Source organism: Mercenaria mercenaria, chromosome 12, assembly GCF_021730395.1.
Source record: "Mercenaria mercenaria strain notata chromosome 12, MADL_Memer_1, whole genome shotgun sequence".
Classification (NCBI taxonomy): Eukaryota; Metazoa; Mollusca; class Bivalvia; order Venerida; family Veneridae; genus Mercenaria; species Mercenaria mercenaria.
Genome location: NC_069372.1, coordinates 59221310 through 59247131, shown reverse-complemented (window position 1 = coordinate 59247131; position 25822 = coordinate 59221310). Strand labels below are relative to the sequence as shown.

The window sequence follows — 25822 nt, the reverse complement described above, 5'->3', positions numbered from 1 at the left end:
TCAATTGTACTTGCTAAGGGCGTATATATAGGCAATTGAACAATATTCTAGTTGGGGCGGACTTGTTTGTAATAGGACTTTATTTCAATATCTTTTTGATTTCTGATGAGGTGAAGATACAAGAAACAAGATACAAGAAACTTTACTAATGATTTTCCGTCGGATACCAAATAACATAAGCTCAAAAGCTATTTTCCGACAAACATACTATAAGTAAAACAAGGGTAACACAGATTAATTAAATAAATCAGCACATAAAAAGCAGTGTGTTAACTATCAAAGCACAATAAAAGAAACAGAAGTGAAACATCATGAGAGTAACAATTCCATACTGAACTAAAGCAGCTAAAATACACAGACACAGCTACAAGCAAAAGAAGAAAAAAACATAAAAGTAACTAAAAAGAAACAAAGAAACAGAATTTAAACAGGGCAACATCATATAGCAGAAATCATTGGCACATGGCACATTTACATGCAGGGCCAGTCCAGATGCGGATAGCCTGATACTTTTTTATAGCACGTATGTCATTTGACAGGCTGTTCCACACTCTGGCTGCCTAAAACCTGAAAGATTTTTTGTCGAAGTTTGTTGTCCTGACTTGTGGCACCTCAAACATATTCTCATACCTGCAATAATATACAGAACATTTAACTGACAATTTCCATAGGCTGTAAAAATTCAGGAAATAAGTTATTTATACATTAAAAAGTCTCAATGGCAATGGTACATAAATATAAGTTTTGGTACGTGGCATTCCCTGTTTGATATTTGTCTTTGTTTTTTTTTTTCCCCCAAGGGGTTTTTCTAGTAATCCACAACACCTCTCAGTTACCAGGGATGAATTCTATAGAACAGTCCTGTTCCCAATGGTAAGATAAGAGCGTGAATATCATGAGACAATTTATTATTTTAAAGCATACAGTCTTTATCATCAACCATGAATCTCGTGGGAATTTCTCGTGTTAGATGAGTACAGTACAGTACGGTACGGTACGGAGAATAGAAGCAAAAATACTCTCCAATTTGGAGATATTTAAAATGGCTGCCCTTGCGAGGTTGTTCACTGCAAATCGGCTTGGTAAAAGAATTTTTAGTAGTTTTCAGCATGATTTTCATATTGCTTCAATGCTTAAATATGTAATGTACATCATTTTCTTTACTGCAGTATTTTATGTTCTGTTAACGTCCGCAGTTACCTATTTGAGACGGTGACATTGTGCGGCCTTGAGAATTTTTAAGAATAAATTTCTGTGTTATAGTTATGTAATGTTTTGTTATTGTTTTGATATCTGAGCTGTCAACATAACCGACTTCAATAAGTGGTTCTTAATGGTTCCGGTTGACTAGAAGGTGTACCATATAATTTTTGGGGGCGTATGGATCAGGTCAATCCTCTACTCTAGTCCAACTAATTTGACTTGATCCATGGAAATGTTACGCGCATATAGCCAATCTGCGCATTTGGTAAATCGCGCAGCGCAAATAACCAATTTGTTATCTGCGCAACGATTTGTAAATCGGGTAACCTTATATATTTCTTATATGGGCAGGGCAACTGTCTTGCGCGTTTGGTAAATGAGTCTGCGCTTTTAACATATGGATGATATCTCCCGATAAAATTGAATATCATTAGAGTGTTAGACTTGTAGGCCTACATAAAATTGTAAAACTGACGGTGATCAGGCACGCGTAAAGGTGTGAATTTGTAAAGAAAAAGAAAAACATTTTTTTTAAGTAAATGAGCGTATTTATGCGGTAATTTCAATGAGATTCTCACGTCCCTGGTAGTTTATGGCCTATAAATTTCTGTTGACGACGGTATTAAGAGTCATTTGTCATAGGTGTTAAAAAACATTAAAATGATACAAAATATCCTAGGTATATTTAATAACACAAGTATTTTTTTTATTTATTTTTATACTTTTTTTAACTTTTAAACGCCGTAGCCTGTGCGGGATGTCGATCCTGCGCTAATAGAAAATCTGGAAATTACTCTGATAATATGCATATCTGCCATAAACCATGCTAACTTTTACATTGTTTAACAATTACAGACTGATATTGCAAATCTTGGTTATAAAAATGTGTCATAAATTTATTTCAAAATCATTAAATTCCTGGGAGTCGGTCACCTGGTTTCAATACCTGCAATATGATACAATATTGCAATAAAACTCAAACATGCGTGAAGGTGTGATTTCCTTCGGATAGCCACATCGTCCTCTCTATTCTTTTTATAACTAAAGTATTTTACTTCATTCGATCACACGCAGTCATTTTAATACCGAATATAGAACATAAAGGAGACTTACGTACATAACAGACTGAATTGCCACACACTTACCACATTTCACCATATCGCTTTTCTTTTCATCATATTGAAAAAGCGCAATTCTTTTTTACCGACATGAGCATATCTCTTGACATGGCCAAGATTAAAAATAAAACAAAAAAAAGCAGAATTAAAAGACGAACTTACAGATCTTTTATACTTATATAATTGTTTAATGTTTTATAGTGAGATAAATAGAATGAATAACTAATAAAATTCCTCAAAATGTGAACGAAATTTTACATTTTGTAGGTGTGTAAGATGTGTGTCCTGCGCTAATAGAAGTCTGAAAATTACTCCAATAACTTGAATATCTTTTATAAAGCATTTTAACTTTACTTCGTTTTTCGATTACAATGATCTAAAAATGTAGCTTTTGAAAATCTGAATATAATGTTTCATCCGTAGCCTGCGCGGATGTTGTTCCTGTGCTAATAGCAATTTCTGAACTGACATTGATCTTTCAAACATATTTCAGTTCTAAAAGATACTATTTATGTAACTTTATAAAAATGTTTTCGGAGTAGAAAAAAAAAATAGAAAGAAGCGTGATTTCCGTCATAACGAGAAAAACCCTATAGTTTTAGTCTGTAATCGTAAATCAAAGTAAAAGTTAATATGATTTATAAAAGATATTGAAGTTATCAGAGTAATTTCCAGATTTATTATTAGCGCAGACACACATCTTGCGCAGATAAAAAATGGAATATTTCGTTCTCGTTATGACAGAAATCACTCTTTTTCTATTCATTTTTCTACAGTATTCATTTAAAAGTTACATAAATAGTATGTTTTATGAATGAAATATATCTGAAATACAGTGTAATTTCAAACTTTGCTATTAGCGCAGGACCGACCTGCCACACAAGTTACAGGTGTAACATTATAGATCCATTTTGATTTGTAAAAAAACCTATAGTTTTAGTCTGTAATCGTAAATCAAAGTAAAAGTTAATATGATTTATAAAAGATATTCAAGTTATCAGAGTAATTTCCAGATTTATTATTAGCGCAGACACACATCTTGCGCAGATAAAAAATGTAATATTTCGTTCTCGTTATGACAGAAATCACTCTTTTTCTATTCATTTTTCTACAGTATTCATTTGAAAGTTACATAAATAGTATGTTTTATGAATGAAATATATCTGAAATACAGTGTAATTTCAAACTTTGCTATTAGCGCAGGACAGACCTGCCACGCAAGTTACAGGTGTAACATTATAGATGATCAGTGCTCCAGCTAGCTATTTACAGCAGGGCGCATCGCCCGTTCCGAAATTCGTTCCGCCCTGTTGCCCCGCCAGGCACCCTGCCCGTTTACAACCATTCATTTCTTTTTTTTAGCCAAACTTCCCTTTTTTGCCTCTGTGATTATAATACACTGCTTTATTGCCCCCTTTTTATCGAGTGATACACGCCTGGGGGCATTGACAAAATTAGCAAACAGTTAAACAATATTACCTGCTGTAATCGTGCCCGAGGCAGACCATGATATTTTAGACTGCTCCACTAGCATTAAAATCATTGAACCTTAGAGTTAAAACAGTTTGCAAACCAGTCTGAAATCATTATCATTTCGCGCCACCTGTCAAAGTGTACTTTCGTTTTCGGTAATATAGTCGTAAATACCCCTTTATACACAACTGAAACTTAAGTCCAGACAACAGACATTTATATGTTATTAATAAAAATCGATCACAATCAAATTTAAATAGGAAAATATTTTGATTTTATCGTTTTACAAGTTTTTGAAATCGAAAGTAAGTTGTCGTCTGCTTTGTGAAATTGCCGTTTTTTCATGAAGATTTCTTTGAAATTAGTTTACTAAGATGTAATGACAGGGTACACTTTAATGTCAGATACTGTGAAATGCTGTTAAACTGTCTTTGCATCATAATATTTTTTCAAAAATATTGTTTAAATTGGACATTCGACGACTTTTAGAAAAAAGTGTAACCATATCCGGATATAAAATTTTGGATACCAGGAATATGTCTATTACAAGTGCTAAACTTGCTTTTAGACTGTTGTAAGTTAAAAACTTTGCCTGATTTCATTTATTTAAGTGGAAGTTTAAACTTTATTTTCTGTATATAATATGTTGCAGGTATAAATTTATAAATATCAAGTAGCCTACATGGAGAAGATGTGTACTGAAATTGTAGCAAGTAAAATAACCCTAAACACATAGATATTGTTATTCAGTATGCAATTACAAAGAAATGTTACAAGTTGAAAATCAGTGCCAAGTAAAATACAAACAGCAGAATTTTTAGTTAATAAATAGGTGCATTAGAGATGACAGACATAGCCTATTAAAAGACCATACCTAAAGTGTGCCAAAAAACATGCCTAAATTATGCCAAATTCCATGCCTAAAGTATGTTAAAATGCACTGTATGCATGGACCAGTTATATTTTTTTCCCGGAGGAGCACGGTCCCGGACCGACCACCACCCCAGAAGTGCCCTTTTCAGTGCCAGCACCCTGCCCTTTTTTAATCCCAGCTGGAGCACTGAGATCCATTTTGATTTGTAAAAAAAACCTATAGTTTTAGTCTGTAATCAAAGGCCTACTCTTTATTCAATAGATTTTGTACTATAAAATAATAATAATAATAATAATAATATAGATAAGATCTGTAAGAATTTTCTTTTAATTCTGTGACTTTTTTATTTCATCTTTTATCTTAGACATGTTGAGAGATATGCTCCCTTTGGTAGGAAGAATATTATTGGGAAATTTCAAGATATTTCAATATAATAAAAACGATATTTTGCTAAGTGTGTGCTCGGGTGAAGTAGAAAATTTTAAAAATAGCCTAAAACACACCAGGGGACGACGTGTGCAAGCTGGAGGAAATCACACCTTCACGCATGTTTGGGTTTTATTGCATCTTGTATAAGATTGGAGGTATTGAAACCTGGTGAGTGGTGACCGACTGCCGTGAATTTACTGATGTAGAAACAAATTTATGACACCTAATTTAAGTACCGAGATATTCAGCATTTGACATCTATATTTATTAATACCGGTAAATTGACCAACTGCATGATTTATCAAACACGAAATGCAAATTTCTGATATATAAAGTTACATTTATTATTTGCGCTGCGCATTTGGTAAATCGGGCAGGTTAAATTTACCAATCGTTGCGCATATAACCAACGTACAAAAATTTGTTATATGCGCTGCGCGTTTGGTAAATAGCACAGATTGGTTATTTGCGCTCAACAGAAATATTGAGATTTTTTTTTCATATGGGCAATATCCCCACTCACATCAAACAATCAAAAGACCAAAATAGTTGAAGCAACTTTCGATAAAATTTTCATCGCTGCCGACGCTTCACATGCTGTAGGTTTAAATGCCGATTATTTCACAAATAATCATTATAATGGCCATAAATTAAAATAAAACTTACATGTATCGAAAGGGGATACAATTCCTCATTAATCTATGTAAAAATTATCAAATAATATCCAAAATTACGAATTTTCTGGTGATTTAAGGAGATGTCACGGCTGAGATAGTTTAGCATCGATTATTACAATACACAGTCGGTATTGAAATTGTGTTTCCAATACATGTGCTCATTAGATAAATCCTCAATATCTATGTGAAAATAAGGGATGTGTTTTGTATGATTGCAACACTGTGAGTTGCTCTAATTACTGACAAATGACTGAAACAATAGGAATTCGTACGAGAGATGGATAGACAAAACGACAGTGAGTTAACAATATATTCTTTTATTTTTTTTAATGTACGAGTTGTAAGCTACAATAAAGAATACCCATTAATAATTTTTATGAAAATCAAACTGGAAGTTAGAAATAACAGAAAAAAATTAATTAGGTCATGAGTCATCATATACCGGGTTCTCGCCAGGCTATTATCAATTGTCGCGTGCGACATGCCTTCAGACTTTGAGTTGTATATTCGACATCCCTTATTTCCCCCGTCATCCCTTAATTGCCGAAGCGACATGTCATAAAATCATCCCAATAAACACCTCGATTAATCCGATAGTGTAATCAAAAAGCTTCCACGTGCTTACCCGATAGTTTTGGTAAAGCGATGCCAGTTAAGATAACCGATTAACCAATGACAGCTTCCTATGTGGAACGTGTGACGTAAATTTCATCGTAGCTCCGCCTTTAAATCCTTTGACAGGCGGTATCTTGTGATGTGTACATGAAAGTGACTGTTTTCGCAAGTTTTAAGATTATACATGTCATTAGATATAATGACAGATGATTCAACAATTATCGTCCGAATATTTTTCGCAATCAAGGAAAGGAAAGACAATGTAAGGAATTAAGTCAAAAATTGTGCAACACGGTAAAATGCTTTTGAACAATTATCGCCGTAATATTAATATTTTTCACATGTATGAAATGTGTTTTCTCGGGCGGAATATCGAAAAGACAATGCAAGAATTAATGTTTTCTGTCGTCACTTTCAAAATAGAGAAATGTTTGAAATACCCTCTGTGCATTATTTCATCACGAACGGACGCTTTGGTAGAACCACCGACCTTCCGTAAGCCAGCTGGATGGCTTCCTCACATGAAGAATTCAACGCTCCGAGTGAGGCTCGAACCCACATCGATGAGGGGCAAGTGACCTTAACCACTCGGCCACGGAGGCCCCGGTCACAATTTCAGAATCCCTCCCAGCCACGCCAAATGGCCAAAGGAAATCGGGCATTGATCCAAAAGGGAAACCAGCGTTTCCCTGGATGACAGTCTCCGATTGTGTTGTTTTAGATGTACTGTATGTACAACAAACAGTGGACATTTTCAAAAACTTAAAATGGATAAGTTTTCAGCAAATAAACTCCACAAGAATACAAGACATAACTTTAAACAAATAGATCTGTGTGCAGTGCCAAAATTGTGTTGTTTTATGTACAATAAATAGTAAATGAACATTTTTAGCAACTTCAAATTGATAAACTTTTAATTGTCATTCAGCAAATAAACCCCATAGGATTTTTTATGACCCAATATCTTTATTTGTTCTTGTTGTGCATGTAAATGATGCTAATTAATCACTGAAAATACCACTATGTTTTTCACTCTGAAATGCACCAAAATGAGTTGTAGTAACACAAAATTTTCTGGGGTGAGCCCCATCCCCCCCCCCCCCCCCACCCATGCGGGAGAGGACACCCCTCCCGCACCCACCCCTTTGTTCGTCAAAAAATATCCTTCTGCAGCATGCCTTCAAAAAATCCTGGCTAGAACCCTGACCTGACCTGTCAAAATTTGTCATTAGTTTTCACGAGCTGTCAAAATTACTTTTATCTCTCTATTCTGCAAATGCATTGTTTTCGAAAGTATCTTGGACAGATATTGTAGTGTGTAACTTACTTTACATTCCACATTAATATTTGTGCTTGAAATTGCTTTGTTGAGCTCACCGACGTCCCATATGAATGTCTATTGTTTTAGTTTACTGTCTGTTATAAAGGTATCAAATCTCAATATTAAGATATAAGAATTGTTCCTTTCTGGTAGACAATGGAAACTATTTGGTTGAATCATAATATAACAGTTTTTGGAAAGAACTGAATATTCTTTGTTTTTTTGTTATTCACCGGAAATTCAAAAAGTGACATCACCTTAAACCATTGTATGTACTGTACATGATCAACGTTTACCGTGTGTTTACACGCCATATAAAACCTATAACTTTACATGACTGTGTACTGTGAATTAACTTCCATTATTTTGGTGCTATAAAGTTTTGACGTTAGATTGCCCATCACAAATATAAAACAGTCTGAATGTCAAATTTATTTTGAAATTATTTTGACTAGTCAAACCTCCCTTGGTGAATGTCCACTATTTGGATTACAATTTGGGCAAAGGCAGTGGCTGGCTAGTCCAGATAGACCAAATTGAAAGCGTCCAAAGGAGAGCTGCCCGTTGGATCAAGACTAACTACGACCGTACTTCTAGTGTAACAGATATGCTACACTCCCTTAACCTTCGTCAGCTGGATTTAAGGCGGCAAAGACCCGTCAAATTATCACATTAATTAACAGCAATTAATGTTACACTTGTTTGTTCACGCAACTTTGGCCAGGGTATGCAATTTATTGATTGGACGGAGGTCGGAATGTTTCTCAGCGGTACCGCCTTTATTGCAGTTATTTCATCAGTAAGTGTAGCGATTGGCCGATGGGCGGAGTTATACCATCATACGACCGACTCGCAACTTTCCGCCCGATACCGAGGTAATGTTACGTAATCGGCCCTACACGTGGCAAGTGAAAAGGAAACAAGAGGGGCAATAAAGCTGTTAATTATAGCTCGTGTTTATACAATACTGAGAAAAAGGGCAGGGTGGCAAAAGGGCACACAGGGTGGAAAGGAAGAAGGAACAGGCGGCGCGCCCTGTTATTTGTTTCTAGCTGGGGCGCTGTTGTCTAAATACACCATAAAGTCAATATTTGATGTTAAAGCTTATTCCCTTCAGAAAATCCAAGACCGGCCTCTTTCCGTAGTCTTTCACAGTTCTTGTGATCTGATCGTTAGTTCTCTTAGTCTGAAATTAAAATAGGTAAAAAATTTGAATTGAAGCAAGATATACAAATTCGTAACATACATTTTGCAGAAAGCTGAATCTCAAAAAATAAAGTCGAAAGAGTGCGTACTATATACCTTTTGCCGACTAAATCTTTTTCCTTTACATGAACAATTCTCGCGATTTTTGTGTCAAGGCTACAATGTAACTTTTCTAAGAATATAAGTAAATCATTTACCTTTACATGAACGACTCTCGCATCTCCAATAGATTTTCCCTCTCTTGGGATCGCTCATATCCTTATTATAGGAAAATCCTTCCAAGGAAAGTTTCGTTCCACCTCTAGAACTGATAAAAAACATTGGTTCTTTTCCATGATATGTCTAAGGCAACTTTAAGTAAACAGATAATAACTCGCTGAAAACTGGGTGATTTGAATTTCGCCCAGAGGCGATAATTAGACGATATGGCCAACTTTAAAGCAACGATATCGCTCAAATCACCTTGTAGGATGAAGGCCCTTATTGAAAAACTTAACAGCGTACAAGATTCTTTTTTATTGCTCAGCTAGTCCATAACTATTGTTGCTGTCAGGCCGGATTATGATTTCTGGTCTGCGAACATAATTCTTTAATATTCTTGCTAATCAAAAGGACTTTAGGGAATCAACAACAAGCAACACCTTTAGGCGTTTACTGATCGTTTAATTTGAGTAATTATCAATAATAATAATTTATTTTTGACCAAGTGTCGTGGCCTGTTAATTTTATCAACTAATTGTCACATTCTGCATAATGTCCATTAGGCATAATGTCTTTTCGTCCATTTGTCTGTTCAACCAAATGTGTTTCGACGAAATGTCATGCACCCAAGAATAGTAGGGGTCATTTATCTTCTAAGAGATATTTCTCTTGTCACATTTGTAGCCTTTGAATTATTTAACTTAAAACTTCAAAAATTGACTGGCCTTGTGCAGATTTGACCAGTTCTTACTCAATGCTTATCAAGCAGGATCACAATGCTTATGGGCATACTATGTCTATCTATCTATCTATCTTCCGTTGACGTCAAACCCCTTGCGGGAACGTAGACATTTTGCGCATCAAAATCAAAAAGAGAAAGAATATAGTGATAAAAATTTAGAGTGGAAGAAACTAAAAATAACTTTGGTGATATAAAAAGGTTAAAACTTGAGTTTGCAGGATAACTAGGGCAAGGCATGTTCAAGGCTGCAAACTGCATCACTGAACTGCTCTAGGGAGGAAGGTGGGCAACACTGGGGGGAAGTTGGTTCCAATGGTACACTGTTCTCGGAAAATAAGAAAACTTGTAATAGTCAGTGGTTGCAGTAATTAACCTATAACTTAGGGAATGGCCATAGCGGACACATCGGGTCATTGGGGTCAGGTAATCTAGGATTGGGATAGCAACCAGTTCATGATGAATCTTATAGAGGAGTGATAACCTAGAATCTATACACCTTAAATCCAGTCGACGAAGGTTTAGGGAGTGTAGCATACATCTGTTACACTAGAAGTACGGCCGTAGTCGGTCTTGATCCAATGGGCAGCTCTCCTTTGGACACTTTCAATTTGGTCAATTTGAAATAATGTCAGTCAAGCTCGTAAGCCATCTGGATTGTCCCAGCAACTTTTGAGTTATTGCCCGTGCTAAGATGGTGGCTCAGTGTTACATATTTGAATGCCAGACTTATAAGTATAGAGTACTTACACATGGAACAAAGTAAATATCTTGTCCACTTATTGTAAAATCTTTAAATGTTGTAGCAGTGTTACAATATCATATGGTTTTAGCCAAAATAAATATTTTGTGATGACATGAACCATTAAAGATAAAATGAAAGAGGATTTTGTTTGTTTAATATCGTTGATTGACACAACTACGAAATCCATGAAAATTAGCTACCCATGAATATACATGTAAATGATTTCACATTACAATTCGACTTCTTTGATGTCGAGATTCTGTGATGACTAGTAATGAACTGTGTCTATTTTACTCTATATTTTAGTGCAAGCGTCTGTACTCAGGAGATTCCAGCCAAAATGTCTGTCAAGCACACAGTCTGATCATCGAGATGACTGCTTTGGTGAGAGCATTTTCTATTTTCATTGTTTACTTACAGTTGTAATTTCAGCTTAGTTTACTGAATTTGGGTGTAAAGAAATTAATAACCCTATAATATCAACAGTTTCTGTTATTCGGTAATATATATATATAAACCTCATAAATACCATATTTTTGTTACCATGTAAGATATTTATCATTTTATAAATGCAATATTCCTGTAATCAGGTAAGATATTTATATTTAGCCCTATAAACTCAATATTTCTTTTGTTAGGTAAGATATTTATAACCTTAAAAACTAATTACTTTCTGTTATCACGTAACTAAGATCTTAAAAGGTAATGGTAAAGTTTTTTGTTTAATGTTGGTACTGGGTAGTCGACGAAAGTCCCCACCTGGAATGGAAGGAACAACTTATTTCCAGCCGAGCCCATGGCAGGTGACATGTTTACCTTCCCGGCATCCAGTCTAGGCCGATACTGCTGGAAACAGTACCAGTTTAAGTAAATCACCGAGCACTGAACACTAGTTGGGATATCAGTTGCAACCAGGAAACGAACCCAGACTGCTGGCATTGTAGTCCAACCTGCTAACCACTGCGCCGCTGATTCTTAACTTTATAAACCCAATCATTCTGTTAGCACTTCAGATATTAATAATCTTATAAACTCAATATTTCGGTTATCAGGTAAAATTTATAACTTTATAAAACCACCATTTTCATTATTTTATTACAGTGAATATTAATCCTCCAGAAGATGAACTTGCTACTAAGAAGATGGGGGACATTGTTGATGAAATTGGAAGGGATGTATGGCTGTCTGAGCTCGTAAAAGGTTAACTTTCTATAACTGATACCAACTGTTTTTCTTCAATTTAACAAATCTGTGGTATTTGTAGTCTGTGGCAAATTGCGTATGAAGTACATCAGAAATGTTAAACCTTACCATGTTGACACAATTGATTCTGCCTTTTCAACCAGTGTAGATTATGATCTGCCTGTACATCCATGCAGTCTGATCAAGATCTGCACTGTTCGCCATTCAGTCAGTATATTTTTGGTAAGCACCCCTTTAGACAGTTAATGGCATTGTCCAAATTGAAAGATGGACAAGATCATTATAGAAATTTAGCAGGGTAAGGGTTAAGATAGTGGACCCATAATGACAAGCAGAAATTCTAACATTTGAACCTGATTCATTTCCTGTATGTCACAGTTATTAGGTCATTAAACATATGAGCCGCGCCATGAGAAAACCAACATAGTGGCCTTGCGACCAGCATGGATCCAGACCAGCCTGCACGTCTGCGCAGTCTGGTCAGGATCCATGCTGTTTGCTTTTAAAGCCTATTGGAATTGGAGAAACTGTTACCGACCAGCATGGATCCTGGCCAGATTGCGCGGATGCGCAGGCTGGTCTGGATCCATGCTGATCGCAAACCGACTATGTTGGTTTTCTCATGGCACGGCTCAATTATTAATGGCATACTCTAGATGAAAACCACACACAACAGGCAAGTGTTTGGTGGATGTCATCAAGGATGTAGGTAATTGTTCTTGGTATCATGTTATTACTAACCTTTACCCTGCTAAGTTTCTAAAATGGACTGGTCTATCATTCAATTTTGACATTCCCATTTATTATTCGAAGGGGTGTTCGTGGAAAATCTTACAGACTGAATAGCTAACAATACAGACCAACAATACAGCCTCAGTGTACAGAAAGACAGAATCACATTAAGTCTTGCTGCCAGCAGTTTTAAGATCAAAATACATCTCTATGATTTTCTCCTGAATAGAATCATTGTTTGTTTTTCAGGTTGATATTATTATTTATCATATACTAAGTCTTATATAAATTCTGTAAAAAGTCAGCTTGTATTTCATAATTTAATATAAACAGGTAGAAAAAAAATCCTTATTGTACCTTTAAAATTCCGTATTGTACCTTCCATATTGTATGCTGCCAGACTTCTTTCATTAATATGCATTACCTGACACAGTTCTATAAATAGCGCACATAAAAACTTTAATTAGTTCCATTTTAATATCGATAAACATTGAAGATTTCATTCAATTACAAAACAACAAACAAATAGGTAGAGGTATATGATAAAAGGATCATTATAACAGTAGCTAGACTTGGAATTTTGTATTCGGCTCTTGTGGGTTTTGCAAGGTTGGATCACACACGGCGCTTGTGTGCCTCTAGAGATCCAATCTGTCAAAAATCAACTCTAGCCGAATACAGCATCCCAGATCAAGCTACTGTTATAATAACCCTATCATATCTTGGTCTTTGTCCGTGTGATATAATTCTTTTACATCTGGACTCCAATGACCTTATTCAAGGGCAGTTCACAGTTGGGTATAAATTATTTCTTAATGATTAAATTTCTCCATTTCAGGGTTCTCTATTGTGCAGAGTATGACGTTCAGGGAACAAGCCACTTTAAATTACCCTTTTGAGAAAGCCCCTCTGAGTCCAAGATTCCGAGGGGAACATGCTTTAAGGAGATACCCTTCAGGAGAAGAGAGATGTATTGCCTGTAAACTATGTGAAGCTATCTGTCCAGCACAGGTTTGTTATCTCGCTATCAAAACAGTAATTCTGTGATAAGGTGAAAGTTTTTGATGGTGCACTTAAATTTTCCATGATCTGTCCGAATTTGCATTAAGTATATCTCAAAAAGTATTTCACCTAATACCATCAAACATCATAGGACTGTTATTCAGCGTGTAAAGTTACACACTGATGTTTTGTTTGTGATTTCACTCAGTGAGACCAGAGTTAAAGCCCTTGACAGTCAACTTTGTTACCAAGAGTCACAAAAGCTGTGGGAAGAAACAGTTATAAAACATACATGATAAATCTGCTGGTTATGTATGTATAGTGGCCAAAAACGTTATTGTTATCTGGGTTGAAATAAAAGTGGGACAAAAACACTGGTCCCTTACAGTGAAGTTGGCTTCCTGTAGTTTTTTGGTCGGTCATTTCCAGTTGTCAGATCGCCATGTTATTTAAATAAAATGTGACAAATAAAGTGCTCATGGTTGAGCAGTGTTGACAGTAAATTTGGAACAAACAGTTTGTTCACAGAATAAAGAGATTGTTGGCAAGGTTACTGAAGATGATGGAATAGTTAACAGAATTAATCTTTACTGCTCTTGGTGAACATATGGCAATACGTTTCTAGTCTCAGAAACTCATGTTTCAAAAGATGAGAGAACAGTTAGTCCTGGAAAATAAAGAAAAGGTCATTAAAAATTTATTAAAAAGTCCTGAAATTTTGTTCGATGAGTCTGTATGAACCCTTTTTTAGCTCGACTTTTCGAAGAAAATGTAGAGCTATTGCACTCGCCCCAGCGTCGGCGTTGGTTAAAGTTTTTGATAAAGTCAAATATCTCTGTTACTATCATAGCTATTGACTTTAAACTTAAAATAGTTATTTACTATCAAAGTCTACACCAGGAGAAACAATCCCCATAACTCTGCTTTGAATTTTGACAGAATTATTCCCCTTTTTAATTTAGAAATTTTGGTTAAAGTTTTTGATAAAGTCAAATATCTCTGTTACTATCAAAGCTATTGACTTGAAACTTAAAATACTTATTTACCATCAAAGTCTACACCAGGAGAAACAATCCTCATAACTCTGGTTTGAATTTTGACAGAATTATGCCCCTTTTTAACTAAGATTTTTTTTAAAAATAATTGATAAAGTCAAATATCTCTGTTGCTATTAAAGCTTTTTACTTGAAACTCAAAATAGTTGTTTACAATCAAAGTCTACACCAGGAGACACAATTCCCATAACTCTGATTTGAATGTTGACAGAATTATGCCCCTTTTTATCCCCCGACGAAAGGCCCTTAGAAGTTTCTAGTGTTAACTATATAGGGTACTATAAATATGGCAATTTCTGCATCATAACTTTTGATATATTTGACCTAGAACTATGAACCTTAAACAGAATTTAGATCACCATAATGTGGTTGTGAATTAAGAGTTATTGCCCTTTAATTGTATAAAAATCCACGTATTTGTACATAACAAACTTACCATTTGGTAGAATTTCATTAAATTTCTTTCATTCTTTTCCATGAACATTTATTGTAAACATGCGAAGTTGTGTACCCACAGCTGGTCACCCCCTTAGCTTGATCACCCCATCCCCCGACCCCCGACACCCCCCCCCCCCCCCCCCCCAAAAAAAAAAAAAAAAATTCATTCCTTATTTTAGATTTTTTCCAAACAAACTTCATATACATGTTCACCACTATGAGGTTATGGGGCCCATCAAGTTTCAGACAGATTGCCCAAGTAACACCAGAGTTATGGCCCTTAGAAGTTTCTAGTGTTAACTATATAGGGTACTATAGATCTATAGATATGCCAATTTCTGCATCATAACTTTTGATATATTTGACCAAGAACTATGAAACTTTAACAGAATTTAGAGCACTATAATGTGGTTGTACACAGACAATTTTGTATGGATTTCTTTTTGTAACTTCAGAGTTATTGCCCTTTAATTGTCTAAAAATCCACATATTTGTACATAACAAACTTACCATTTGGCAGAATTTCATTAAATTTCTTTCATTCTTTTCTTACATTTATTATAAACATGTGAAGTTGCGCACCCACACCTGGTCACCCACTTGCCTTGGTCACAGCCCCTCCCCCTCCCAACCCCCCTCCCCACCCCCTCCCAAAATTTTTTTTTTTCATTTCTTATTTTAAATTTTTTTTTAAAACCTTCCAAGTTGTACCATTCCCCCATCTCACTTCTCCACCCAGTCATGCCCACCACTGATCATGCATCTTCTCCCCCCCTCCCCCCTCCACCCTCACCCCCTCCCCCTCAACTTCACCCTTTTACTTTTTCTTTTTTTTTTCATTTTTAATTTTCAATCAATATTTATAATCAGCATGTGAAATTTTGTTTCCTCTCCCGTTTCCCCTGCACCCCCACCCCCTAAAAAAATAAATATATACATATATCTATATATAGAAATATATATTTCCATTCCTTTTTCACAATGCTCAGGTGAGTTTTTCTGATCGCTCGATGTCCGGCGTCCATGAAATCACTAGGTCAAACATGTTTTACACTGTTATGGAGTGTTTCTTAGGTGAGCGACCTAGGGCCATCTTGGCCCTCTTGTTTTTTTAAATGTTCAAACCTTCAACATGTTAAGTTGTGACTGCACAAACCTTGCCCTCAGCCATGTTCAAGATATCTTACCTGTGTTCTCTTAAGGACATCTGATCTTTTAAGTTCAAATGTACATGTAAAACAGCAACACCTGGTGCCAAACCACTCAAAGACAATATTTCATTCCAGTTAAACTTCAAGCTCATATTTCAATTAACTGCATTTAATTTTAAAAGCTAAGCTTATTACAGTAAGCATATCCCAATCAAAATAAATTCTTTAGTCAGGATCAAAGTATCATACATTTATTATGTACTCTTTAATTAAACGTCCGTTTCTGTTAAATTGATTTTGACTAATGAAATTATTTGCTTCTTATTAACATCCTTAACTTTTTGCCGAATATATCTTTTTGCCATTCCTCACCACAAACCCTTTCGGCGGGGGATACCAATTCATCGAATTTGCTTGTTTACTTAGTATTTTTGGTTAAAGATTTCGATAAAGTCAAATATCTCTTGTTACTATGAAAGCTTTTGACTTGAAACTTAAAATAATTATTTACCATCACAGTGTACACCAGGAAAAACAATCCCCATAACTCTGATTTGAATTTTGACAGAATTATGCCCCTTTGTTACTTAGAATTTTTTGTTAAAAGTGAAATATTTCTGTTACTATTAAAGCTTTTGACTTGAAACTCTAAATAGTTATTTACTATCAAAGTCTACACCAGGAGACACAATTCCCATAACTCTGATTATAATTTTGACAGAGTTATGTCCCTTTTTAACTTGGAATTTTTTTACTGGCAAAGCTCTAATTCAGAGTCAAGCACTGAGAAAAGTCGAGCGCGCTGTCTTACGGACAGCTCTTGTTCATACAAGTATCCCAATGTCATACAGAAGTTTTAAGGTGTTTCACTTTTCGTTACATATATTTGGCATACTGACTAGTCTTGTGTATATATCTTCTTCATAGTTGGGGAAGGGTGTGGAACTTGGCTCTTGGATATTGTTCCTGTGTTAGGAGTGCCTTAACAGTTCTTATGTCAGTAATTCAACCATTAGATTACTTTAGGCTATCATGGTGTATATGATTTCACTACCAGTAAATTGTATGTAAATTACAAATTATTTTTATCAAAAGCAGTTATCACTTTTACATATGGCAATTTTGAACTTTGTTTGTCCTTGCTATTTCTAAGTTTGTTTGTTCTTGCTATTTCTATTATATTAATAGGCAGCAATCGTGTCTTTATCCTTACAATTACTTTAAGCAATCACCATACCAATTAACCAGTGTAATCATTACAGGTAACAAAGCAGTTTGTTTATCTTTCACATTATAGGCTATCACGATTGAAGCTGAGACACGTGCTGATGGCAGTAGAAGAACAACCCGCTATGATATTGACATGACAAAGTGTATTTTTTGCGGATTTTGTCAGGAGGCTTGCCCTGTAGATGCTATTGTAGAGGTACCTTCTGTAAAAATGAAAGAAATAATTCAAATTCCAAAGTTTCCGGTTTAATATTTCACATAAGCAACTTGCAATTTGTATAAGAAAATGTAGATTGTCTTTTTCATTTCCATTTTAAGTTAGCTTGTTTGCACTTGTACAGTTCTTAGCAGGATTTAAAGAATGTATGAAAATATAAAATTGGAATGAATTCAGAGATGCACAGCACTAGTCTGTGTGTTAGTTAGAAGCACCAGGGCTGTCACAAGCAGTTTATGTGGTCCATAGCTGTTTTTATTGTATTTTTAGCTTCATGATAAGAAGAGTAAGGAGGGCTATTGCGCTCACTGTCATCTACATTGATTAGGTTTTTTAGCTCGACTTTTCGAAGAAAAAGTAGAGCTATTGCACTCACCCCAGCGTCTCCGTTGGTTAAAGTTTTTGATAAAGTCAAATATCTCTGCTATTGCCTTGAAACTTAAGGTAGATACTTACTATCAAAGTCTACACCAGGAGAAACAATCCCCATAACTCTGATTTGAATTTTAACAGTGTTATGCCCCTTTTTGACTTAGAAATTTTGGTTAAAGGTTTTGATAAAGTCAAATATCCCTGTTACTATCAAAGCTGTTGACTTAAACTTAAAATTGTTATTTATTATCAAAGTCTACACTAGGAGAAACAATCCCCATAACTATGATTTGAATTTTGACAGAATTATGCCCCTTTTTAACTTAGAACTTTTGGTTTAGGTTTTTGGTTAAGTCAGATATCTTTGTTACTATCAGAGCTATTGACTTGAAATTTAAGATAGTTATTTACTATCAAAGTCAAGGAGAAATAATTCCCCATAACTCTGATTTGAATTTTGACAGAGTTAACTGTTAACTTTTTGCATGAAGGCACTTTACTTGCGAAACACTGCATGCAGGACCTTTAAACTTCACATGCTGATAGTACTTATTGAGTACACGACCAGGTCAAAGGTCAAGGCGCTGCGGGGGCATTTGTCACCATTAGTGACAGCTCTTGTTCATTAAGAGTATTTATAAAGAAGATAGAGCTTGGTTAATGATCAGGTCATTTTTGTTTGAGTTACACCTGTTTTGCTCACTCATACTATCATAGTATCTGTATCAGTAGGAAGCAATATGATGATCAGAAGTTTGAAGACATTGTATATTACACATATTGTATCATACTTCCCTTCCATAGTAAGAGAATGACGGTATCCATCTATGATCTAAACAAAATAGGGCTCAATGCATTTGCCACTGTACACATCATATACACATCATATACAGCTTCATGCATTGTTACGAGATTGTATAAATATTATTAATTATAATAGGTTTGTAATAGGGGTAATCAGGGTTATTGCCAGGGTCTTTCAGCCAGGCGCAGTATGCGACTAAAATATCTACTCCCAGTAAATATTTTCTTTTATCCTCAACTTCAAAGAAAGTCAAGTAGAGAAATATTGAATGATTATCATTGCATTGTTCTTTTTTATTGTTGTAATACTTAAGCTACTTTAAAATAAGTAGCTTTCTCTGTATATTTTGTTACATTTTCGCAAGCTATTTCATATCATTCTTATGAATAATTTATGGTCTTAGTTTGCTAAAATGAATTACCTGCATACTGCACTGAATCGCTAAAAGTCTGCCTAGCTATAATTCCTAAGAACTCAGCTTAAAATAAATCTTGCCTAGAACTCTGGGTATGAGATATTTATATCTTAACATACTTAGCATACATTCATCTTATGCTTGATATACTTATGTGTATAAATGCAATTAATATTCTTTATAAATTCATCACTTCTGTCTTTAACTTAAGGGATCATTGGTTTAAGCTCGTGCTTAACCTAAGCTCAATTTTTCAAATTCCAGAAATACTTTTTAAAGAATAATTCTAATATTGAAGAGTAACCAGTGTGAAAACATCTCAGTTAATTGTGTTAGACTGTCTCTTTTGAAATGTATGACCAGCATGTATTAAAGGGCCATAATGCTGTAAATTTTTATCTTAAAACAGATGAAACAGCTTTCCAAATAGATGTTATGCGTACTTACATGGTTAGAAAAACACTGCTTTTAATATTGCACATGAACTGTTATAGTTAAGTCATAAAGGGAGGTAATAAAAATTAATAGAATCAATAAAACATTCTAGTATATTCAGTAATATTCAGACCTTTGACAAATGTAAAAGAAAGCATTTATTGGAAATCGGATTTAACAAAAAAAAAAAATGCATTTTATTTTCATAACAGAAAATGTGGTAGCCACATTTTATACAAAGGCATTATGAGCTTTTAAGGAAGTTTAGAGAAAGGTTATACTTTAGCATGTACATGGAATGTACTGATTACTAATGTATGGTTATGACTCCTGTTCCCACAATTTTCAAACTTTGTTGTTCTGTTTCTCCTTTTGCCACCAATCTTAAAAAGTGATGGAAGTTTGATATTAATTAATTCTGAGGGAATTTTAAAAAATGTTCAGTGAAAAAAAATCGAATATATTCAGGGAAAAATAATTTTTATGGACTAATTAGAAATTTCAGTGGAGAAAATTTGCTCATGATAGATCAGTGAAAATCATGGTTTTAGAAGTGAAAAGTCAGAATTTTATTTGTCCTTCTTGGTGGCAATCCTGTGTTGTGACCATTTTCTTGTTGATTGCCATGCTTACATTATAAATTTGATACTAATATTTTCTTTTTGTTTTGAAACCTATTGTACCATGTTTACCATACCTTGTTATATAACACTTTGGTTGTACTGAGATCATTTACTGTACCTATTGTATAACACTTGAATTCTGTATACTGTGAAATCATTTTTATTCGTGTAGGACGAATTTTCGCGTATTTCGCGCTAGGACCGATGCGCGAATTTAAGACCGCGCTATTATTATTTTTTATTATATTTTTTATTGCTAAAATTGAAAATGCGGGAAACAGTCCTTCCTCACGTTTGCGCGAAATTTCATGCCAGCGAATTTAAATGATTTCACAGTATTGTATTATTTTATGGCTCGTAAATTCCACTTATCTCATTTGTTAGTAACTGGTAACGTTGAGGTCGGTAAAAGATATTCACTGGATAAAGTGATATTCTTTTCAAAACAAACACACACATCAAACTAAATATAGATTGGTCAATCACCAGATCTTATGAGAAACAAATCTAATGAGTAGTTAGTACAGGTAGTTTAACAGTCTGTCAACATTTTATTTTTACGGTCAGTCTAGAATTGATTTTTTGTTAGCTATTAGACACAGTCGGTTTAATTGTAGTCATAAAATAAGATGCTTACTGTATACTGATATTGGTAAATATTTAAGTCAATGCACCTGGCGAAGGTCATATTTGCCGCAGCTTACCAGCCTTAGTGAATATATTCTTGGTCAGGTCAATAAACTTGGATATTAACCTCGTCAGCATGCAATAAGTGTTCAGTAATGCATGATGCGTTCAGTTTTATTCTGTTATATTCAGCTTACATTGAATGGAGTATTGTATGTGTTATCTTGTATTTTCTCTACTATTTGAAGGGCCCAAACTTTGAGTACTCCACAGAGACCCATGAGGAACTACTTTACAACAAGGAGAAATTACTCAGCAATGGTGATCAGTGGGAACCAGCCATCGCAAACAATCTTCAAGCTGATTATTTATATAGATAGACACTTTGGTTCCCAGCTTATAGACTGTTTTGTTGTTAGGCCTTTTTTATTGACCATGTGATTTTTTATGCTGAAGCTCCACTGAAAACCTGAAGTATTGAAAATTACTAACATTTTAGTGAAATACAATTGTAGACTTATATTTTACATTAATGATATCACATAGGCTTGGCTTCAGATATACATTCATTTTGCAGATTGCATGTAAAGAAAAATGCACTCGGGTCTTTTACATAGCAGTGCTTCATATTAACTTATGCGAAATCATGAGATGAAGTCTACAGGAAATGGAAGTGTGTGAAAAATAAAATGGTTTTGTTTTTATAGATAGTTTTTTGTAGTTTTTTGTTAATTTGTTTTAAAGGCTTTCATTTCTTAACAAAGATATTAAATGCCAAAAATAAAGAAAGAGATGCCAAAAAATGCCATATTAAAGTCGTATTAAAATGTGGAGGAGATATTTGATAAATTAATTAAACAAGAATAAGAACTTGATTCTGGCATATTTCAATTTTTTTACTGTTTTGGTATTATTGAAGTGACCACATTTTTTTGTCACTTAACTGTTTACTAATTTCCTGTTTCTATTTGCCTGCTTTGCTCAATAGGGAGAGCACATTTCTGTGAATCGTCGAGCTAGGAGTTCGAATTAAGTGTGACTATTTGATAGAATGCATTGCTACTTAAATCATTCTCTGCACATCTGATTCATGCAGAGAAGTTGGCAATTACTTGTGGAGAACTGGTTAGTACTGGTACAATATCCAGGAACACTGGTCTAGTTAACTATCTCCTGTAACGTGACTGAAATACTGTTCAAAAATAGTGCTAAATCAAAAACAGACAAACATTTCCTCTTCCAAAATCAGAATATGAAGAAAGCATAATCCAACACTTTATTCTTTATACAAATCTTCTAGTTGGATCTCAAATAACTTGATGAATCTTCTTTTCTTTGCAAATTTAAAAAGTCTTAAGCTTCAATGTACATGTATTAAGTCTGTCTTAATCAATTTCAAAGGTCTAATAATACTTTGCATGGTTATGCTGTTGTACCAAAGCTTTATGCCCTGCTGGTTTACACTGGTAAGTTTGGTCTTTTTACTCTCTCTTTAAGAATGAAAAATCTGGATACTATTTACACTGAATATGGAAGTGGATATCATTTACACTTTGACTGCAGGTCTGGGTTTGTAATGCCTCCGTTGTTAGTCTTGTTATATCCCCGGTAAACCAAGTTTAGTCGGGGTTCACTGTAAGTCACCATGCCTGTGCACCCTTGATAGTTCTTGAAAGGATGGGTAGGTTGAGTTCATTTTTTGGTACTCAGGTATATCGTCTAGATACACGTAATGGATGATTTTTGTTACAATCCACTAATATTTGCCAGAGTTGTTCTTCTTTTTTACTTAAAATTAAGCAAATTGTTGATGTCCATTTGATAAGTTTTGAAATATTGAATGGGTAATTTAAATTTATTTTTGGTTGATAGGTACATGATTATAAAATACAGTCCAGCTTCAGTTTCACTTACAAACCACCAATTTTTGTCGAGGCCGCTGGCAGTAAGCTCGTCATAGTTGTCACAAAGGGGGTTTGGTGTATGCGCGTGTGTCCGAGATTGTCCTGGCTGTGTCTTATCCATGGATCACGGAATTCTTAAACAACTTGGCACATATGTTTGCCTCAGTGACACATGTGTTATGTGCAAGAACCAGATAGATAGCTTAAAGGTCAAGGTCAGACTTGGAGGTCAAAGGTCAAAACTCGGTGCTGTTTTGCTTGTCCGGGCTGTAACTCATGCAAGTCATGCATTGAGAGTTTTTTAAACACTTTGGCACACATGTTTGCCTCGATAAGATGATGAGTCGTGTGCAACAACCAGATTGATAGCTTAAAGGTCAAGGTCATACTTAGAGGTCAAAGGTCAAAACTTGGTGCAGTTAATGTTACCGGTAGTCCTTATGACAGCTGATGGGCTTGACATGTTGCCCGTGGGAATCTAGTTTATGGAGTTATGGCTCTTTTTGTAACTTAAAATTTGGTTGTCCATTTCATAATCATAATCAATGAATGAATTGAATTCATTTAAAGTACACAAGTATATTATCATAAGTTAAAATCCACGAGTTCTAAACTTGACTTCAAATTTGAATGTCCATTCTCTAACTCTTGAAAGGATGACATGATTAAATTCATTATACCCTGTATACCATTTACTCAATCATGTAATTTTCAAAATAAGATTCTTTACAGACATTTTACAGTTGTAAAACATTTCTTTAGTACAACCAGAAAGATGATGTAATGGGGGTAATTTATTCTGCAGAAAGGCCAACAGTTCTAGTTTAATATGCTGTATGTTTTTGTATGGCTTCTATGAGCTTACTTTTTATATTGCTTTGTTATGCATAGAATCCTTATTTCATAGAATGTATTGCTTTTATGCAAGATACATAGATATTTATTGTAGTACTTTTGAATATAAACTCCAGTTTATAGAGTTTTAAATATACTTCATTTCATTTTTCCAGGGTCCTAACTTCGAATTTTCTACTGAGACACATGAGGAGATGATATACAATAAGGAGAAGTTGCTTAGCTGTGGAGACATTTGGGAACCAGCTATCGCAAACAACTTGCAAGCTGATTATTTGTACAGATAAACTGTATATTTCTGGTTCCTGGTTCCTAATTCTAGACTTTCATGCTTACACCAGTGTTTACTTCAGGCATAAATAATCCACTTTATAAAAATTTATAGACAGCAGTGTGCACTTATAAAATAGATTTAACACTATAAATTGCATCTAAAACAGACCTCAAAGAATGTTGCTATAGAAACAAAATTACCGCCACTTTATCAAACCTTCAAATATTTATTATATGCTATCAGATACAGTTGTCCCACTGAAGGTGATATGATGTTATTTCTAGTATAGACATGAAAAAGAAAACTTTCAAGCATTTTTAGCTTGGCTTTTTTAAGAAAACGAAGAGCTATTGCACTTGCGTCGGCGTCGCTGTTGCTGTTGGTTGAAGTTTTTGATAAAGTCAAGTATCTCTGTTACTATGAAAGCTTTTTGATTGAAACTTAAAATGCTTATTTACTATCAAAGTCTACACCAGAAGAAACTGTCCCAATAACTCTGATTTGATTTTTGACAGAGTTATGCCCCTTTTACTGGCAAAGCTCTAATTCAGAGTCGAGCACTGAGAAAAGTTGAGCATGTTGTCTTATGGACAGCCCTTGATTACTTGGAAATTTGTACAAAATGTATTGTTAAATCTGAGATTTAATATGATACAGTTGAATCTCATTTTCTTTTGAAATAGAATTTTACTTGGATTATGTGTTTTATTAAATGAGCCGCGCCATGAGAAAACCAACATAGTGGGTTTGCGACCAGCATGGATCCAGACCAGCCTGCGCATCCGGGCAGTCTGGTCAGGATCCATGCTGTTCGCTAACGGTTTCTCTAATTGCAATAGGCTTTGAAAGCGAACAGCATGGATCCTGACCAGACTGCGCGGATGCGCAGGCTGGTCTGGATTCATGCTGGTCGCAAAGCCACTATGTTGGTTTTCTAATGGCACGGCTCAAATATCTGTTAATGAGTTCCTAGAGTAAATATTACATTAATGAAAATAAATTGTTTAAAAATTTCATTGAATTATGTAAACCTATATACAGTAAAACCATGCATGTATTTCTATGTGATGACTAGGATGTGGACTAAAGAAATCCAGAGGTCTTTGAGAGCTGTATACAGGATTGTACACAGTTCCTTCTATATTTATTATTTATCTACACTGAAATGCAAAATAAATACATTTTACAAATGATACAAAGCATCTTTATGCAGAAGTTAACAAACTGGGCGGTGAGTCCTTCTACACATATAAGGAAAGTTATGTGGCTGGGAGAAAAATAGATAACAGTAATTTTATTCATTCTGTTTCTTTTTATGTGGCTAAAGAGAACTAGAGAGAACAAATGAGTATCCACAAAACTAGTAAACTACTGTACTGTTGCAACAAAATTTGAAAATGCTTATAAATTCAAAAAGTATTTTAGCTAAAGTCATCAAACCTCACATAACCATTAATTACCACAAGAGCTTTGCTTTCATACTGTATTAAGACCCTTTTTTTCTGGCAAGAACTGGTATTTAGTTTGCTGGAAGACACTCTAGAGCATCTCGAAAATTTCCTATGTTTCTCAGGACTTACATGATTAAATGTTTTCAGATTCTTCGTACATCTTTAGCAATTTTCATAACTGGCTTATATATAAATTTTGTCAAAGCTTTTTTATGTAAACTTGTATTAAGTGGAAGGTCTTCAAATGGTCAAGCGCACTGTCATTAGACAGTTCTTTATTTTTATTGGAAATATGAACACGCCTGTATGGTCCAGCTATATGTTAGAGTTACAATACAACAGAAGCTAGCTTACTCGGCATTGTTCAATAATTACTATGAGTCCAATTTAGATACAAATGAGCCATGCCATGAGAAAACCAACATAGTGGCT

The 25822-nt window shown here is 34.7% G+C and overlaps 1 protein-coding gene across 2 annotated transcripts; it reads left to right on the top strand.

The window, feature by feature from the left end:
* The first annotated feature begins 1002 nt into the window (after positions 1–1002).
* LOC123533559 (NADH-ubiquinone oxidoreductase subunit 8-like) lies at positions 1003–24953 on the top strand. 2 transcript variants are annotated; one of them, XM_045315226.2, is made up of 6 exons: positions 1003–1082; positions 10908–10985; positions 11703–11801; positions 13375–13547; positions 17480–17608; positions 23821–24953. In XM_045315226.2, exons 1-6 carry the CDS (start codon positions 1043–1045, stop codon positions 23950–23952), a joined length of 651 nt encoding a protein of 216 aa, XP_045171161.1. In that variant the 5' UTR covers positions 1003–1042; the 3' UTR covers positions 23953–24953. The 2 variants fall into 2 exon arrangements, with proteins under 2 accessions (XP_045171161.1, XP_045171162.1); XM_045315227.2 differs by lacking the exon at positions 23821–24953 and adding an exon at positions 21155–21612.
* Positions 24954–25822: the final 869 nt, after the last annotated feature.